The sequence below is a fragment of the Solanum lycopersicum genome, chromosome 11 (assembly GCF_036512215.1).
Source record: "Solanum lycopersicum chromosome 11, SLM_r2.1".
Classification (NCBI taxonomy): Eukaryota; Viridiplantae; Streptophyta; class Magnoliopsida; order Solanales; family Solanaceae; genus Solanum; species Solanum lycopersicum.
In genome coordinates, this window is record NC_090810.1 from 15,645,910 (window position 1) to 15,667,063 (window position 21,154).

General features: G+C 34.0%; 2 protein-coding genes across 2 annotated transcripts; both read right to left on the reverse strand.

Annotated features, from left to right (window-relative positions):
- Positions 1-202: 202 nt before the first annotated feature.
- On the reverse strand, positions 203-2,918 carry LOC101264586 (uncharacterized). The gene is made up of 2 exons (XM_004250579.5): positions 1,854-2,918; positions 203-796 (listed from the first exon to the last, which is right to left on the reverse strand). Exons 1-2 carry the CDS (start codon positions 2,772-2,774, stop codon positions 494-496), a joined length of 1,224 nt encoding a protein of 407 aa, XP_004250627.2. The 5' UTR covers positions 2,775-2,918; the 3' UTR covers positions 203-493.
- Positions 2,919-3,730: 812 nt separating this feature from the next.
- LOC101257725 (transmembrane 9 superfamily member 1) lies at positions 3,731-13,354 on the reverse strand. The gene is made up of 12 exons (XM_004250384.5): positions 12,939-13,354; positions 8,684-8,873; positions 8,490-8,594; positions 8,327-8,344; positions 8,143-8,237; positions 7,902-8,054; positions 7,290-7,424; positions 7,044-7,210; positions 6,348-6,442; positions 5,876-6,249; positions 4,274-4,547; positions 3,731-4,156 (listed from the first exon to the last, which is right to left on the reverse strand). The coding sequence occupies exons 1-12, from the start codon at positions 13,011-13,013 to the stop codon at positions 4,089-4,091; spliced, it is 1,749 nt and encodes a 582-aa protein (XP_004250432.2). The 5' UTR covers positions 13,014-13,354; the 3' UTR covers positions 3,731-4,088.
- Positions 13,355-21,154: the final 7,800 nt, after the last annotated feature.

Sequence of the window (21,154 nt, forward strand, 5' to 3'; positions counted from 1 at the left end):
CATCTGCCGGCAGTTTCGGGTTTTGCCGGCAGTTTCGGGTTTAATATTGATATTTTATCAACAAATCCAAAAATCTAAGCGTAGTGCTTAGTGTATTTGATTTTTTTGAAAAGGAAAAATGTGCGAGTTGTTTATTTCAAGAACAGGTTGGACCAACCAACTGTACCCTTTTCTGTTATAAGTAGAAAAGAGAGGTGCATGATCTCGCAAATTACTTCTGTATAAATTCATAAATTATATGTAAGAACCATAGCTATCTTTTCATTTTACATTAAGAACCATATGGACGCCTCATTCATTACAGGACCATTTTGATCATTGTTCTCATCGAAACTAGCCTAGTATATTTTACTAAATAAAGGAAAGCCAAAGTACAAGTGCAAACACGATGAAATTAGAATACTAGTAGTTTAGCTGATGAGTAGCAATCACCTCAACCAAAATAACATAAGATAACCAGAGTATAGAGTAGCTAGCTGATCGATCTGCGGATTTAGGTGGGGGCATCGAGTAGCTGAGTAAGGTGAACATGATGGTGTGTAAGTGCCATAAGTGTGAGCACATTAAGAAAAGATGAATATGAGTTCAACTTCTTAAGTTTCTGACTCAATTTTACCACTTGGGGCTTCACTACCTCTGGCGCAGACTGCTCTTGAGATTTTTCTGCTGGTTTAGTTGCTGTCGTCTTCGTTGGATCCAGTACCGACTCCACTCCCATAGTACCGCTTGGTTCGACGTTGAATATGTGTGTGCCTCTACCTTCTTCCTTCTCTAACTTCAATCTCTCAAACATAACCTGTGCTTCGCAACACAAACATTATTAGAACTCACAATTTCACCGTTACAACTTTAATGAAAGATTAACATTTAGATACAATTTTTTAAATAATACTCCTTCCATTTTCAAAAACAAAATGGTTACAACTTTAATGATGGCATTTAGATACAATTTTTTAAAATAATACTTGTTTTGATTTGAAAAAGAACTTAAAAGGGAAAAAATAAATTTTTTAGACTTATAGTTCTAAATTAAAGCTATAATTAAAGTTATGTTAAATATATAACAAAATATCTTAATTTTAAAAATGTCCATGTGAAAAGTTAAAAATTATCAATAGGCTCATTCATTTTTAAATCATTTTTAAAGGAGTTAAAAAGAAAATATACATTCTTTTTGAAACGAGGAGGAGAAGTATCGATATTTTGAACACAAACCAATTTGGGAGGAACAAGATTGAGATATATTCTCAATTCAAGAGTTATTTTCAAATTCTTTTCATGTGAGCCAACTCATGTGGCACTTTTCGTTTATTAAGATTCAAACTATTCTATTCGTTCAATTTTTTTAGATTCAAACTACTCCTCGGTTTCAATTTTGTGACCGACACTCGTTCGTGTTTCGAGATTGAAACTACTCCTTCCACTCCATTTTTGAGATTCAAACTACTCTTACCGTTAAAAATTGTGATAAGTACTTGTCATTTCTTGAGATTCAAACTACCACCCATTTTCTAACTACTCTTTAAAGCTAAATCGAATGATCAACTAAATACATTTAAACAAAACAATCAAAATCTAAGCAAAACTAGAAATGACCAAAATTCACACAATTTAAATCTCAAAAAATTGAGAAAATTGGGACCTAAAATTGTAAGTGACATTTCAAAATGTAATTTTTTAATGACGAAATGCAATTCATATTCAAAATTATTCAATGTGACAGAGCCAAGGAGTAATAGCTTGTGTCTAGTATTTAAAAGGTACTTGGATTTCAAGTTAGTTGAAAGCTGAGTCTAATCAAAGCAAAAACTTAAAGAGATGAACTAGAGAAATGTATTAAAAATATGAATTACCTTTGTAGCTCGAGGCTCCAAATATAGAGAATTAACCAAAAGCATGGAGATTGAAGCTAGAAGATTAAAACCTTGAACCGCTTCACCCAAGTTAGTATAGAACCAACGTTTTTGGCTTAGAAAATGACCGACGAATGCGAGGCCAACGCAATAAGCCATAGCCTTAAAATAAACAGGGTAAATCTTACTTTGAACCACTGCAAATTGCTGCCTTGGCAATACTCTAGCTAACACGTAACTCGAAATAAATGTGACCCAAATACACATCCCATAAGCCACAGAAAACCCCAATAAATGCATCAAACGCATCACATGACGCAAATTACCAAACGAAAATCTGTAAGTAAATACATCACGAAAGAAATCACGTCCTCGCACGATAATATCTTTCATATCTTCTTTCCCCTCTTCTGCTTTCTCAGATATTTCTCCTTTCACTTGCTCCATTTTTTGTTCCATTTCATTCTTTTTACTCTTCGTTGTATCAATTACATCCTTCGCTTTTTCTTTTACTTTCTCTGAAGCTTCTGTAACACCTTCTTCAACCTTATCTTTGGTTTTACCAAAAACACTAGTAAATTTTTCTTTACACTTTCCATAAGCATCACAAACAACATCTCTAGCGCTATTTTGATTCACGTAAGGACTCGCAATCCCTTGACCGATATTTGGAAGAACAGAGGATGCTTCCTCCGCTTTTTCATATAATTTATCTTTCAAATCAGAAACATAACCTGATTTTGAATTTGAATTTGAGTTGTCATTTGGAATTTGAGCTTGTTGTGGTGAGATTAGAACTTTGGTACCTTGATTGTGATCAAATTCAACAACTAAAACAACATCTTCTTTTTTATTGGGGGTGAGAAATCCAGCTGTAACAAGTGTGGATAATACAAGAGAAATGGCCAAAATATTAATCATCCTTTATTATGGGGAAGGAAAGACAAAAAAAAAAAAAAAAGCAAGTGTTTTTGTTGGTTGTATATGGAATGGAAGATGGTGAGATGAAATAGGAGGAATATGGTTGATTTTTTTAAAGGGTAAGGGTAAGTTTGAATGTTTCACACGTCAGGGATGTTAGCTGGATGAAAAATGTATACGTGTCCAGTTGCATGCGGTTTTGAATCCACGTTTCCATTCGACTTAAAATGTAAAAGTATATCACATGAGGCTGTGAACACATTTATCTACCCAATTTAGCTTTTCTAAACAAACTATATTTTGAAGTTAATAGTATTAGACAAGCATTTAAAAGTTGCCTGGTAACTATTTTATTATTGGAATTCATCGTAAATTCATTAGTTTGTTAACGCCGAATTTAGAGCAAACTCACGTAGATATGATTTAGGGACGTTAAAGTGAACTCAAGCATCGTTTAATTTGTTTAAAATTATAAGAGTTTTTTTTTAAAGATAATTTTAATTGAGATTAATGTTAACTTATTCAAACATAACTTATTTAACATGAATCTTTAATTTAGTTCAATTTCAATCAATTTTAGTTTTTTATTAAGATATGAATTATTATTTATTTAACATTTTTAGAATCTTGTTATTTTTTTTAAAAAAAGATAAATAACAATTTAGGTAAAATTCAAATTGTGATTATAAAAATTAAATATCAATATGTGAAAGAACTTCATCGAATCAAATTAAACCGCTCAAAACCCAATTCACTTTTTAGCCTAATTAAACCCAACTCATTTAGGATCAAAGTACACTTGAGTGGGTCAAAATTCAACTCAACTTCTATTTCAATCCATTTTAATATTTCTAATTTCAATCCAAATCGCCCAATTTCAAATAGCAAAGTATACGCACAACCATTTGTACAAACAACACTGAATTTCACAACACGAAAACATGAAGGCGGCAATATTTCCAAGTACTGTCACTTGATTTAAAAAAATGATTCTCAACATATTCCAAAATACAATGCAGATTATGGCCTTTGAAGTAATAAAACAAATGTATATGCAAGTAATATATGTATGCACTACAAAAGTTGCACAATATTCCATTGTTTCTCCCATACAACTTTACTAAACATTTCCACACATTCTAAATCAGAAAAATTGGAAATAACTAATTTTCTTCCTTCGATCTCTTGTAAAAATAATCTTCATTCACATTAGGTAACCCGATTGCTATGGTATTATCTGGAAATCCACAAGTGACAGGTAGAATGGATCATGCAAAACTGTGGTGCATTGTTTCATATGCTTTGTTTGAGCACTTAATCACACTTGATATTTCTGTAAATCCTTCTAACAAACAAGTTAGAGCCAAGATATCCTACAGCACCTGGAGTTACAAAGAAATCAAGAAAGAATCAGTTAAGTCCATGACAGGGGCGACTTTTTGAAGGGAAGGAAAATATAAGACACTCAACAAATCCTGTATTTGCGTATAAAAGCTTACCACAGAGGATGCCGAGGCCAAGGCAGAACATCATAGTGTAGCCAAAGTAAAAGCTGGTCTGGAAGAAACCGGACATCTTAGTCTTTACGTGATAGTAATATATGGCGTAAAGATAAACATAAAGAGCTGTTGAGGCAGCAGAAAAGAATGAAGTCCATCGCCAATGGTAGTTCTCGGCATTCAGCAAGAAATACGTGCCCACAATTGTCACACAAACGGTGACGATGATGAGAATAATAAATACAAGAAGCATAAAACCATAGACATAGTAAACCTGCCAACAACAAAATAAAGGTCAGCCAAAGTATAAATGTAAAATACATTGTTTTGTGGGAAAAACTTTGCAGCAACTTAGAAGAAAAGCAGTAGGTGGAACACTACAGAATCTCCACTGTGCATATTAAATGCTGTGAGATTGGTTGCTAGACAATGTCGCCATTCCTACTTTGAAGAAGTTATTGCAAGTTGTCCTTTATGTGTTTAAATAATGTGTTGAATAATTTATGGAGAACATAAGGAACTATACCAAAAAACATGATAAACCTCTCAGAATCTCAAGCTACTAGAAAAACGATCACCAGAATCTATTGGCAAATAACATTGACAATTATACAAGTTTGTCTCTATTACACTATACCTCATTATATAAAGTTAGATCACAAGACAAAATCTGGTTTCAAACTTAAGCTTGGGCAGTTAGAACAGTTCAATATCCATGTCAGAAGTAGTGTCTAACAGGATCACATTGGACAGTCCTGGGACATGCTGTCATGCCCAAAACAATGTTGACATCTAAATTACCTTTTTTTTTATTTTTGACCAATAGAAAATTATCTCACATGTTATTTGTAGGTCATAAGCTTGCTCTCACTCCTCAAACTTGTACATCTAAAAGAAGTCCAATTTCTCTTTAGCACATAAGGTCAAACAAGGTATTTTGAAACTTCTCCAGATGAATATCAAGATGTTACAAAAGCGTCAAACTAGAAAAGTAATTGTGACGTCAAATAGACTTTTGTATCTATCAATGTTAGTTATGTGTTCCCATGTTGTGTCCTCTTGCATTCTGAAAAATGTCACATACACATATTCTGCATGTTAGAAACTCGTGTCGGAACCAGAAAAGCTTCACTTTCAACTCACTGATAGCAAGCAAATTAAAGACAGGTGCGTATACTTCTCTGAACAAAATGAAATAAGTAAATAATGATGCTGCAAGATTCTAATTATGATGAAATCCTCCAGATTGATCAAGATGAAGCAAAATCAGCCTTACAACAGCTTTTTTGTAGTCAAATAGTTCTCAGAGATTATATATACATGGCACATAAAAATCACAGTGAAGCATATAATATATTTAGTTCACACAAAAACAGTTCTTAGGCAATATAAATCGCTTGTATTTCAACTGATTCAATGCTCACATAGTGGAAAACTGTCCAGTAAAGCAAATAAACATATTGAACGATGTTGAAAAGATTGTCGAGTGAAATGGTGCAAGGAAAAGATTGTCGAGTGAAATGGTGCAAGGAAAAATATCTTTTTAAAATGCTATTTCCATTAAGCAAAAAAAAAAAAGGGGGGGGGGGGGGATAGAATTACCTTGTAGTTCCAGAAGGAAGTGAAGACAAAATACATCTCAATAAAAATGCTCCCAAAGGGAAGAAGACCTCCCATTAGAGAAATTACAGATGTTGTGAGGTACCATTTCTTCTCAGGGATAGGGCGGGGTATGGTCTTAACACGGCAAGGATTGTTTGGCGTACCACTCCAGTTTCTTCCTACAACAGTACCAAGAAGTGCCAGAGGGAATGAAATAAAAGCCCAAATAACAAAAACCACCACCATTGTGCCAAAGGGAATAGCAGCTAAAGATCCATAAAATATAGCAATCGTGTTTAGAATGAACCCAATGCCAAAGCACATAAAGGGGAAAAGTGATGCCGTTAGTATCATTGACTTTATCCACTTTTTACCTGACAAGATTCACAAAAGAAAAAAACTTTAGTCACTTGTGATTAGAGGGAATTGATAGAAACAACTGAAGGACGTCAACTACAGAATGGTCACATACCACCATTACGAGAGTACAGGCCACCACTCACATATCCGGCAATGAAGGATGTAAGAGCATAACATACAATAAAGGTTGTAGTAATAGCTCCTCTCCTGAGCAATATAAAGTACAGCAGTAAGTTCAATATTAAGAAATAGGGGGTAAAGTATCCCTCAGTACCTTATCAGAAAAAAAATATAACCCACCGTGTGATATGATTTGACTGGGGACAGCTTTATGATATTAATGTGATTTTCATACTATACAGGTAATAGTACCAGAAAATTTAACTAATATTCGAAAACTTAGTTAGGTGAAACAATTAATCAAACTATATTTCTTTAGTTGGAACAGATTTGACTTGTTTAAACTTAGCTAGTTGTGTATGGCTACATTATTACACAAAATAGAAAAAAATGTTATATCTACATGAGAAGCGCAATAAATGCCAAGTATAGATTAAATAGTCAAAATATTAGACAAGGACCAATTTGAATCACTAGGAAATATCCAAATCCATGTGCAGAAACTCAAATAGAAAATGATAGACACAGTATTGATTAGACAAAGATATATATGGAACATTTCAGACAAGAGGATAAAGATTAGTAGATTAAAGTGGGAGGCAGAAAATCCAACTGGTAAATGAACGGGAAATAAACAGTGCATAGAACCACAATCTGCAGATTTAGTACATATAATTAGGACACATACCCTATGTATAACATTCCAATAATAGCAAATATGATCACAAGGAGAACAAGTGTTGTAAGCTGAGCACCAGTGCCAACAACAGCTGAAAGAAGGGCCAAATTTTGTGGAGGTCGGAAAACATCACCATGGACAAGTTTCCAACCAGACTCTTCATTCACATCCCTCTCCTGTACAATTGTTTATTTATAAACCATAAAAAATATGTAACTGACGAATACATGATTCATTGAGAAAAAAAAAGATTACCAGACTCTCCAGATCATCATCTTCACGAGCATATTTAGCATAATCATTACGAAGAGTGCGCATCAAAATCATAGACACTAAGCCAGTGAGGAAAATAACCATCATGAAAGAATTGAACACCGAGAACCAGTGGATCTGCATAAAGAATAAGATGTTAACAGAGGCTGGCAACAGAAAGAGAAACTCATAATTACTTGTTTTTATATGCAGCTTTCTCTTTGACTCATTGGTTTCAACAAGGAACAGAAGAACATGAAGTTTCAAAACATATGTGACAAGTAAGCTCAAAAGGACGCTATCCAAGCAGTTGAATTCTAAACTTTTTTGGGGGCAACAAGGTATTGTCTCTAATCATCAGTAAAGAAAATGTGAACAGTTAACTTGTACAAATGAGTACGGAATTGTCCACTGGACACATTCTTTTAATAATCAAATTAGTTCCATTTGAGGAGGTTCCAAAAACTAAAGTCATATATATTAAAGTGGTCATAGCTGATAGAGGATAGATCCAAGTGGTTCACACTGCAATCACCATTTCATTCTTCAGTTGATTCTTTCAATAAAAGTAACACAAATGCACAGTGAGGATCATCAATAGTGATTGGCATGTACCTGGTGTTCAAAAAAGGGGTAATCCAAGTATACATCAAACCGCCGTTCATAAGTAATATTTGTCGGAACCCATTTTACAGAGTATGTCATGCCTAAGAGTCTTCCTTCCTCCAGTGGCTTTGGGTTCTCTTGAGTTAGGTTGACATGAATGATCTGTCGAAGTTAAATTAACACAATTACCAAAGTTAAGTAGCAGAAGGCTGATAGATGACCACAAGAGTGACGAATAATAATGCCTTACCTGGTCTTTATTGTATTGAATAAGAAAATTCTTGTGTGTGTAGAGCACATGCTTGTTGTCTCGGTTTCTATCAGGAAGCACTTCGCCCACGAAACCTGAACTTCCATAACCATAGAGAATTTCAGTAATGTTAAACAGTACTTGATTTTCAGAATCAGAATACAAAGACTAGCTAACTGCATACCCCATAATGGCAAATCGTCTGATGCAGGAAGCCATATGTCATCATAACCACAAAAAATGATCACAGATACAGTAAAAGGTCAGTAAATTAGCAGGTTGCATCTAGTAGCCATGTGTAAAAGAATATAAAAAACCATAGAAGGATGTGTTAATATGAAATATACCCATGAAAAATTCAAACCAATATGAACTTTCGATAGCATCCTTAAATTGTGCCACTTTTGCTGCATCCAATACAAGTTCGCAGATTGTGCTTTTCTCCACATCTCCTGTTGAAATAAAATGGAACATGGTAAAAAAAGATGGCCTTTGAGAAATAACAGATTCGTTGTAAGTTTTCTTTTAAAAAAAGACATACTTTTGAACTTTATGTCAATTCGGCTATCAATAAGTTCATTCCCACCAAGAACCTCGCCAAGGCCACCCCACTTGTGACCACCATCACCAGGATGACAGAACGGAAGGCTGTAATAGTTGTACGTCTCTTGTGGATTATTATAGGGTCCAACCTTATTTACCCAAAGAGTGACAGGTTCATCCGCTTGATACTGCAGCATATAGTAAAAAGACATCAACACCATCGGACAAACTGAAACCGAAACTAAACCAGATATTTTTGTGAAACAATATCTTCCTACATGTATGTAGAAACACTAAAAAAGACCCTATTGGCTCTTAGAAGATATCTTAATCATTAAGTGCATTTGGCTTTTTAATTTTACAACCACTTAATGGGTTTGAATGACTAAAATGGCCTCATTTGTTTTCATTAAAAATTAAGACGTTTGAATCTGAATAAACATCTAATTGATTAAGATGTCTCTAGATTTGAAAACTGATAATTAAAGACTATTTGTTTTTCAACATCTAACATAACAACAATGCAACCACTGCCACCATCAATCACCATAATCAGCTATTACAACCATTAGCGACCGTTTACAGTCATCACCACCAACAATCACCACTATATATCGTCAACCACCAAAATCATTTACCACCACCATTAGCTATCACTATCGTCCACCTCAATTTTTTGCTACCACCACCAACTATCACTGGCAATCACTGTTATCAGCTACCTAGCTACAACAACACCATCACCCGACACAATTTTCAAACAGCACCCACAACCACAACCACTAGCCATCACCACCACCGACTGCCATACAATTTTTTTAAAAATTACTTCTATTGATAATACTAAATTAAGTGTTTTATTTGAATTTTATATTTATTAACTTTTAAATGAAACAAGTTTTATAAATTCAGTGACAAGAAAACAAACCGTCTAAATTATTTGGTATTCAAATCTTAATACAACACCTTAATATTCAAATGACTATTTAAATATAGACCTATAAATCTTAGTGTACATCTTAATATTCAAATGTCTATTAAAATAAAGTTGTCTTAATCTTAAATGAAAACAAATGAGTTCTAGAAGAATAAAATGAATTAGAAGCAGAGTACATGGAGAAACAAGGCACATTAACAAGCAGTAGATGCGCCAATTTTGTTGCCAATAGGATAGTAATTTGTCTAACCAGCACTTGCTGATACAAAATGTCCAAGCACTTTTGGCATGTGAGGTTTTCTGACGAAATAATTGTGTTATATTTTGTATAATCTGGTTATCAATATTGCTTTAGGAAGAACCGTCTCATTAGGGTTTACTCCAAGATCAGGGTTGATTAACTCAGCAAAGACAAAAGTACGAACTAAATTGAGAGATCAGGCTCCGGTGTATCCCAGCTAAATGATATTCAACATTTTTTATTTTGATGACCATATAATCAACAAGTTGCTTCCAATAGATTCACTGACAAGTGGCTACGTCCGGAATGATATTCCACATAAGAGATTATGTTCTGAAACGATCTTGTGTCCCTTCATGTACACGAGTAGAAATCCACTAGAAGAGTTGTAGAAACCGGAGTACAATAGTAAACACATGAATGAAAAACAATAAAAGTATAATCAGGAACCAACACATCATCAATCGGAAAGCAATCTGGCAGTAACACTTGATGTCCAAATAAAACCAAAACATTACTATAATCAGGAACCAACCCATTATCAATCCTCAGCAACCTCAGCATTTAAGTGGAAGTTTGGAAAAATATAAACCCTATCATAGACTTCTTTATTTTCTTTTTTAATCAGGAACCAACACATCTCTCCTATTGCACTGACTTTAGCGTATTGGTAACACTAAATAGAACCCTAGTTTTTCTTCCACTTGAAGGTTTTTCCTATAGACAAGATTTGTTTAATTGTTAGAATTAGGGTATTTGATCACACATCATTTGTTCTAATTTATGCATGAAGCAAAGTCGGTCTTTTCCAAGTCTCTAATTTCAATCTGTGGTTCTTGTCTTTCCATATTTTAATCACAACCCCCACTTCATCTCAAACTCGTTTGACACTATCTTGCACACATATAGGTCATATAAAGCATCAGATTTCAATCTGTGGTTCTTGTCTTTCCATATTTTAATTACAAGCCCACTTTATCTCAAACTCGTTTGACACTATCTTGCACACATATAGGTCATACAAAGCATCAGATTTCATGACATGCTTCCTTGCCTAATCCACGTTCTAGCTCAAATTTCTCATCCACATCACTTCCTCCAAACCACATGTTTCTTGTCATTCCTAATTTATCAATATCTCGCCAGCATGGATCGCATAAAAGCTACAGCCTTGCCTCTTGGACAGTCACAACTTTCATATGCCAAAGAATCCTTTGGTGGTACCAATTAGGAACTTTAACTCCTCTATCTCCAAACTTTGCCTCAAGTTCCAAATTTTGGAGCTGGTGATAAGATTTTTCAATTCTTATCTCTGGGTACAACCCATAATATGATGAATAGTCCACATCATTACTAAACCTCTATTCAGAATAGTTCTCAAATCTCTCCAATCCTACCTGCTCCCAATTTGAATGTACACGAGACTCTGAAGTTGAAGACAACTGATATTGCATCTGATTTGCATGTACTCCTATGATGTCTCCTATTCAATCTACTCCTCAATCTTCATCTCAAACTTCGAACTTACCTTCTGCTTATCCTAGAAGCACTTCTAATTATTTACTTCTAACTAACTCTCACATTCAAAGTAATTCTTTCCAACACCATTCCACCTCTACCACTCCACTTGAAACTACTTTCTCAGGTAACCATCACATGGTTACCTGTTCTATGAGAGGGTCGCTTATGCCCCCATTCTTTCTTCATTGGCCATCTCTACCAACTCCTCTTTTTCTGAACCCTGATCTTTTATGCAATTGCTACAGACCAAGGTGGCAGCAAGCTATGATTGATGAGTTTAATGCACTCCTTTGAAATCAAACATAGTCCTGAGTTCCTTCGGCTCACGCCAACATAGTTAGTTAGCTACGAGTTGGCCTACCATATCAAATATAAAGTTGATGTCCCATTGATAGATTTAATGCTCACCTGGTTGCACAAAGGTTTTTCCAACAGCCTGGCATAGACTATGATCAAACTTTACTCCTACCATTAAGCTCAACAAGGTCAGATTGGTCCTCTATGGACTTGCAGAACATTTGGCACATGCACCAGTTTGATGTCACCAATGCATACTCTATAAGGATGTATACTTGAGGCAACCTAAAAGCTTTGAACACCCAGATTATCCCAATTACGTCTATAAACTAAAATGATCTCTATGTTTTGAAGCAGTCTCCACCGGCTTGATTAAATCATCTTGCCACATACCTACTTGACATTGGCTTTTAGAGATCCATTTCTGATATAGCGCGATTATAGTCAGGATTGCTACTGGTATTTTGGTTCTCACAATTAATGTTGATAATATCCCTATTTTTTATTCCTCTTCAACCTTAATTGGTTATATTATTGCATTTATCAAGACAGAATTCTCTATAAAAGACTTAGGTGGCCTGCCGAATGAATAGATTTGAATCCTGGCCTCTCACAAGCAGATGAGTTTAATTCTGCTGCTCAACCAGCACGCCTGAAAGCCTTTTTTATAGTATGCATGTTATCACATTAACAGAAAAAAGATAACGATTTGTATAATTCAGATCATTATCCAGCTAGACTTTCAGCATCAGAACATTATTATAATATGAAGTGTCAAACCTTTTTTAGGGCCCATTTGGACATGGCAATAGGAATTGAAGTTTTGGAGAATTTGGAATTTGAAATCATGAATCAAGCCATGATCTCAAATCGCAAGTCCAAACATGATTTAAAATCATGGGATCATACAACATATCCAAATGCAAGCTTAGAAAGCTCAAAATCAATACATACTTTGCACCTAAACACATAAAAGCTTAATGAAAAACATAAACTATCCTTTGCAACCTTCAAAACTCACTACCCAACTACAATTTCAGTGCATCAAAACTATCATCATACAAACTCTCTAATTTTTTCACAAAGCTCGGATTTACTCACAAAAATAAAGGACCATAAATCACCCAATACAGAAAATAAAATTACATAGAAACATAGTAGAAGCAATTCAAGATCCAAGAATAGAGAACCATTTTTTTTTTTTTTAAAAAAAGTGGATCAATTCATTATTCAATAAAAAAACTAAGATGAATTTACCTTTGCAAGAGATGGGTATGCAAGGAATAGAGAGAAGATAACGAAAATGACGAGAGATCGAGCAGTAGAGAGCATTGCTAAACGGATCTGAAAATGAAAAATCGATTCTAGAAAACGTATGTATGGGTTTGTTGTACTTGTGTTTCAGATTTTATGAGCTCTCTTCTCTTTTACTCTCTTCTCTTTGTCTTCTTTAGATCTCAAGTTTCAGAGCAATTTGAGAGCTCTAAGACTCGACAAAGCAACCAAATCTGAGGTATTGTCGTTTCAAAGAAACTGTTAACACTTCTCTAAACCAAAAAAAAAAAAAAATTAAGGTAAAAGGCCAATAGTTAACCCTCAAAACTTTATATAGATCAAATATAACCTCATACAAAATAAAATAGTATATACACCCTTAAATAAATATTGTATATATAATTATTGTTTACAAAGGACGTATAATTTAAGAAAATCATAAACTGACACTTTTAGTTTTAAAAATTTGTATTATATAGATAATATAAATATATATCACTCATTTACTTTTAATTTTGAGACGGAATTTAAATAAAAAAATGTAATTTATTATTTTGACAAATTAAATAGAATTTTTTAACTGAAAACGAGAAAGATTGAATACTTCTTATTTAGATCAGGTTTATAGGGGTAAGAAAGAAAATGAGCAAAGTAATTTTATAAAGTCACCAGCGTTTTCGGAATCAAAAATTTATTATTTTGAATTTTTATAAATATAGATATATTAGTAAAAAGAAATACATTATGTGTTAGACGAAAAATGTATGCACGCACTACTTTTTAACAAGGATAGATTCGCTCTAAATTTTCTTAAGTTGAGGGATAGATTTTTACCTCTTCTAAAAAAAAGTATATAATACAAGTTCTATAAATTGTGAAGAGTGATTGAATAATTAATAAATTAAAAACAGAATAGGGACAAAAGTGTTCTTATACTAGAAATTGAATAAACTTGTTTTTTTATTAATATTTTAATCCAAAAATGTTTATATTGTATAATTTGATTTAAGAATATTTTATTATTAATTAATTGGGTTAAAAATATTTTCCTCCTAATAAGTACATTATTATTATTTTTAAAATATATTCTTTTATAATAAGAAATACCATTTTAAGAAACTATTTTTTTTAAATATCTCTTTAACTAAGAAAAAGGTGACAAGTAATCTATTTCTCTTTTTTGATTTAGTTTTTATCAATGAGGCTGATAAAGTTAAAGATACATCAGTTATAATAGAAGAAATATATAAAATCCCCCTTAAACTTGTCCGTAAAAGTTACTTTTGTATTATAATTTTGCGAACGTTTAAATTCTCCTTAAAAACCTTCAAATAAATTAAATATCTCTTTATATATAATGCCAATTTCACGATTGAAAGGTGATATACACATGCGCCGCCTCAATCACACATTGACATAACGTGAGATGCTATTTTTTTTTGTTTTATTTTTGTTTTTCCATGTCATTTTTGTATTTAGTTTTCTTTTTTTCTTCTTCTTTCATATTATTTTTTGTTCTCATTTCGCTTATCACTAATCTTCTTCATTACAATACTAATATTAAAGTTTCCTAAGCTAGAAAACTAATGTTCACAACAAAATTTCTAATAATATGAAGAATATGGTGTGCAAAATAAAAAAACATAGTGATACATATATTATCATCATAGTAGCTGGAGTTGCTAGTGCTTCAACGATAATTATCAGAGTCACTTTTATTATTTTAGGCTCAAAATTGACTAATCTAAATGATTTCAAACCTTTTACGGTGATTGTCAAAAAAAGAGAACACATAAAAATAAAAAGAAAATACGAAGAATGAAAGAAAGCCAAGGAAAAAGACATGACTGACGTTTTGTCCAAGTCGCTCACGTGGTGAAATCTTTTGGAAAGATTTGGTGGTTTCACGTCACATGGTATCTTGCGGAGTAGTAATGAACGAGGAACAAATGGGGTCCCTCATGATTGAGCAACTGTTGGTCTATAGTTGCCATCAACAATGTTTTTCGAAGGTTTGGACAATAAGGAAATAGAGATGGAGAGAGTTGAAACAATTTGAGAGAAAAAGGAGATGAAAAAGATCATTGAACGAATTCAAAGTGGGATCCACTTATTTAAAAAAAATTATTGCTATTACGCGTCTAAAACTTTTTTATTTTTCAAATCAACCACTAATTTGTTGTTCAATTCACTTACAAGTAGTTTAAGGAGATATTTAAATGCACGTGAGTTATAGTGTTAAAGTAAGTTTTAGTGACAAGTTTAAGAAAGATTTTATGTATTTTCTTATTATAATATCATAAAACACGAAAAGTTATTACATCAGCAAGTGTATCTTAACTTTAAAATCAACAATTATACTAGAAAATGTTTATTTTATTGTAAATCAATTTTGATTTTTTTTTACATACGCACACACACACACCTATATATAGACTCACACACGCACGCACGCACGCACGCGAGCACACGCACACAAATTTTTTATTGCTATTTACATGTAAATTTATTATGAAATTGCTATAATCTTTAAATTGCTCTAACTTAAGTATGTTGCAACAACTTCTTTTCATGTAGGAATTTTGCAGCAAGTAGCAACTTTGTTCAATATTGCAACAACTTATTTACTTGTTGAAATTATTATCTTATCTGCTGAAATAACTTAGTTACTTGTTACCACGACGACTTTACTTGTTGTAACAATTTATTTTCCTATTGTGTCAACTACTTTATTTGTTGATAAATTTTACAATACAGTTTAAGACTTGTTGCAATATTTTTTTTTGCAAAATAGAGAATATAGACAATACAAAATTACTAAATACTAAAAAAATATATTATAGGCATTAGGCCCAATGTGACTTGGATCACTTAGCCACACTTCACATTTGATCGAAACGTGCACTAAATATTTTTCGACAGTATACTCTAAATCACCAATATGGGTATTGAAATATTGAAACATAACTTAAGCAGGTAAAATACATGCAAATTGTGCAACAAAAACATAATTTAAAGATAATTATAAATTGTTCAATATTTCAGAATGTATCATGACTATATCTATTCATTAAAAAAGAAAAAGAAAAAAGAATTTTGCATCTCCGGTGAACAAATAGGCGTGGGAAGAGTGAGAGGGGGCTACGAGCCCTTTCTCGTTGTTGTTCTCAGACCACCCATTCCTTCCTTCCCCTTCGCCCGGCCTAGTGAGGTCAGATTTCTACAACGAAGTGAAGTGATAGGAAGAGAAGACTGCTGGCGGAAAATCTCTATTCATGAAAGCCCCTTGTTAAGGTTAGCGGGGAAACAAAAGTATACGCATATAGTTTTCATCTCCTGGTGTAGCCGAGCCATCTACTTCTCTAAGACCTGTTCCCAGGGATCTAGATCAATATATCTCGGAGTGGGAAGGAAATTACACCCGGCCATCAACCTAATGATTTCCATCTATCTCGTCTGAACCTAGACCTTCAAAAGTGGCATAAAAGCCAGCTGGATTCCATTCCTTTGATCTATCTAATTTGTCCGAACCAAGTAGGTAGGCTCTATCTTATTATATTTTTCCGATGTCCAGGGATGTACCCTGTAAAACAAGGCCTTCTCTTTCGGTGCTAGGCGAGGTTTGGAACCCTACTTTATATTCTATATGCATCTCAATTGCTTCGCATCTCTACTTGGAAACCTCCATTCAACTCCTATGGTTTTGTTCTAGCCGCTAACCATCTAACCATCTTCTTCTATATAATATAATAATAAAGATGCCTTCACCCAGCCATGTCATGACCCAAAGTACACCCTAGAAGATAGGGCATCCTTCAAGCCGCCACACGACGTACTTGATCTCTCAGAGGTCTTGCACAAGCCCTTAGACATCATTTATTGCATATATATGAAAAATAGCAAGAAATTTAAAACTTTTTCTTTAAAATATAATGTGGAAATCATTTCATAAAACTTCTAACATGTGTCTCAAAAACCATCTGTGACAACATGAGTACAAAGGTCTTGGGTCACAACCCTTAAAAGTCTAAACATAGAAAAGATTATAAACGACAACATAGGAGTGATGTCCTCGGATGCTATGAGGACTCACCAATCTTCACTTCTTGAAAAGCGTTGGGAACTCTACCCTTGAAGCAACTCAATATCCTAAAGACCCTACATTGGATTAAAATATAGGCATAATATGTGTTAGTACGAAATGTACCAAGTATGGAAACTATCATATCAAAACATAAGATATATCAAGGGTTAGTCAATATAGACATAATCATAAGAGATAAAGACATAAACATATCATGAATATCATAAGCATAATAAAGTATCATACAGAATATCAGAGTTCATACTTAAACTCATTGACCTTCTTACTCAAATGAAATTACTTCACAAGCCACCTCTAAGTATACTTGTGCAAGGGCAAGGTAGCATCCGATACTACTATCAAAGCTAAGTATCTCTCTTTGGTCATTCTTGATCATAACCCACTTTCATAATTAAGACTTAGGTTCATCATAAAATATGAGCACTATGCCCCTAGGCCACCTCAAAGCACACTTGTGAAATGCATGTGAAGCATCCCATTATACATCACATACTAAGCATATCTTGAAGTCACCATATTCCCTTTCATTTTATTTTAGGATTCTCTAAGTAGACCTACTTCATATTGACAAGGAACTATCATCTTAAGTCAATCATGTCATGGAGAGTAATTATAGTAACTACCCAAGCGAAACATACATCATGTAGAGGTCATGTCATAGGTAGCTTCAAGTCATACTTGTGCCATATACAGATAGATTCCCATACTACTATCCACACTAAGTACTTTTCTAGACTAACCTAATCTAAGGTAACAAAAGAAGGAAACACAAGTACCAATCTAACTACCATACAACCAATCATGCAAATGCAAGCTATTCATAAGAGAGCAAGAATCCTAAACCCTAAGCTATCATGAGAAATTAATATCAAGTTATTCCATGAATGCACCTTGCATGAAAGTCAAGCTAACATGATATGCACCTTGCATGCAAGTCAAGCTAAAATTAGGAGATTATAGGCCTTTCCCTAAAGCTATCATGAAATGGTTTTGGGCTAACCAAGTCAAGCTATCATGAAGGCACTCTAATCATGCTACTTCAAGCTATTCTTAGGAGACCTTAATTACTCAATCCCAAGCTACCATGGAAATTACTATTCCCTAGTTACCATGATCAAACATCTTACCAACACACGACCAAGCTAAACATGGGAGAGCTTACTTTCTCTATCCCAAGCTATCATGAAATTCATCATCTCAAGCTATCATGCCTTAGTCTTATCTCACCAAGTGTATTATACAAGAAATGACCATGCAATCCATCTTCAAGCTATTCTAGTCAAACATGCATTGATTCATTTTAGGTTCTTATGTCAACTTAGAGTCCATCTATATGAGAGAACTTGCTTCTCCTATCTTATTCATGTCTAAGTGTAGAAGAGAAAGAAAGCATAATCACAATCCCTTCATAATGACTTCACCCCGAAAGCCTTAACAACAATGACATACCCGCACTATAGTCGATTATCAATTTCAATATATCATGATCCATGTCCAATTGCAAGTTACTTCATTCAACTAGATCGTTAGAAGGTAAGTATAGACATACCTGATCACAAAGGTACAATTCTAACTTTACAAGTCAATATTATCCTAGATGAATTAGTCTTTGTTCAATTCATATCTTGGTGATTCAATCATGATCAATTAATATGCAATACAATTGAATTAAGGAGATCAACTTAGAACCTTCATCTTGCCTAAAATACCATGATCACCTTCAACATCAGTTACTACAATTCACCATGAAAACCTTATGAAAAAATCACATAATAATCATATGAACATAATTGAATGCTACCCACTAGGTTGGGATCACAATCATGCCTTACCCACGATGCAATCACAACCCTCTCTAGATTGGGGTATTTTGGATTCACAATTGAGTGAAACTATGGGGGCTCTATGGATGTAAGAATCCATGTATGAATAAGCTTCACTTACCTTATATTAGAGACTTAACACAAGCTTGAAACCTTGGTGAAATTCATCCTAAGAGTAGCCCCCAATTTTTCTTCTTCTTCTATGGTGTTCTTGAGAGAATTCTAGGGAAAGAGTGGTTTTGATTTAGACTCTAGAGTCTAAATGGATATTGTAATACTTAAATACACTTCAAACCCCTAAAATAACCACCAATAATTAATCCCTAAAGTATCCAAAATACCCCTGTACGTATTGGACCATTTAACCAATTCTAATTTGACTTAAAAACAACGCGACCAAATCTGGGAAGTCACTACACGTCCTCGGGTCACCTCCAATTCTTGGTTCTGGAATTTTTATTTGGGACATAATGGTTTGTGTTGGCCTCGCGTCGAATTTTTTCCCTTTGAGTGCTGCAGGCGCGATGCGCAAGCACTATTAAATCTTGGCTTTCCGACAGCTTTCTAGGCCAACATTTAGGTCCTCTTTAAGGGCACTTAGGGTGGTCCCTGGGTGTCGTACTCAAACATTTTGAACCTTTAGATGTCACTTTATGTGTAGGAACCATCAATACTTAATTCACCCTCATACCATACCCCAAAAATCCACTACAAAACACTACGACACACTAGTTCAACTTAGACTAGCTTCCGGACGTCTTGGTCGTCCTTGGACGTTTCACTTCCAAACTCAACATACTGACTTATAATACTATAGTTAACCATTTTATGACCTTATAATATCATGACACGCATTTTAGGATCTAGATTCATCTAGTTCATTTTGGGGTCCTTAAACAACATAAGCCAATGTGAAAGCCCATTTGCGCTTGCCAATGACCGTAAAGAAAGCACTCTGCTCAAAGAAAGGCTTGAACAATGGATGACAGAACTTTATGCACCACTTGCACCTTGATTTTATAGTATAAAATTATTTTCATGGTCAAGGGTATCAAGACCTAAAAGAAGCGTTAAAGAATCGAAGGGAAAAAAGAACAAGAAGTGCATCTATATCTGTCTCATAGCATCGCTGCTACTAAATTAGTGATAGATTTTGAATCTATTTTCTCTTCTCTCGTATCTGTCCATCTTTCTAACTATGAAGGAAGAAATTATGAATAGAATTGCGATAATAGAAACAAAGAATGCGGCGAGGCCTCCCAATCAGGAATCTTTGTTGCTCTTTCATGATGATTAATGGAACTGCTGTCCCGCGTAAGACTTTGGAAGCAAACAATTATAAAAAGGAAAACTAGAAAAGTAGAGTTAAGGTAAAAAACATGGACAATCCTGTGTATTCGATCTAGTGCTTTCACTTTCCCCCAAAGGGCCAGTAGAAGATACCCAATGTTCAGGGTAGAAAGTCAAGGTTTGGTACTTTGACGAGCTGGCCGCCAAGAGAGAACTGAGACGAAGAACCTAGCTAGGAATCTCCCTGCCCGTATCTACTTCTTGAAAAAACTAAAGGGTCAAGGTAAGTGTATTAAGAGAAAATGAGAAAATCTTATGCCCGACTAATTGAATGGAGTTCCCGACTTTAAAAAATCAAGTTCAAGTACCGAAGAGATTTATTAGAAGATCTTTATTTATGAATGAATAGGCATGCGGGAACAACACTGCTTGCATTGATTCAATTGATTTGAAGTGGCGGTCATACTAAACATATATATACGACCTTGAAATAAATCTGAGTCAACTTCTAGCCTAAAAAACATAACTTAAAGATAACTCAAATATTGTTCAACAAATTCTTTAACTAGATAATCATCGCACTAGGGTTTTGATTCCTTATAAGTCATAGCCAGGTTTCATCTCCACCACATTTTATTTGTAATTTGTTGTGCACTAGAGTTATAGGAGTTTTATGATCATGATATGCTCAACAAAGACAAGAGCATATGTGTCATGAATCAAGTACACCCTAGACGTGACATGATGTATAAGACTCTAAGAGGCTTTACACAAGCCACTAAGCATGCATACAAGATAATAGAAATAAAGATTTCAAAGACACAATCTTATATCATAAATAAGATTGATAAAATCAGAAGTCTAACAATCTCAAATAGATATCAAAGAAACGTGATTGGGATGTAACTCATACGTCACATACAAAGTCTGAAAATGATAATAAAGAAAAACATACAAGAGTGACATCTTCCTCTGTGTAT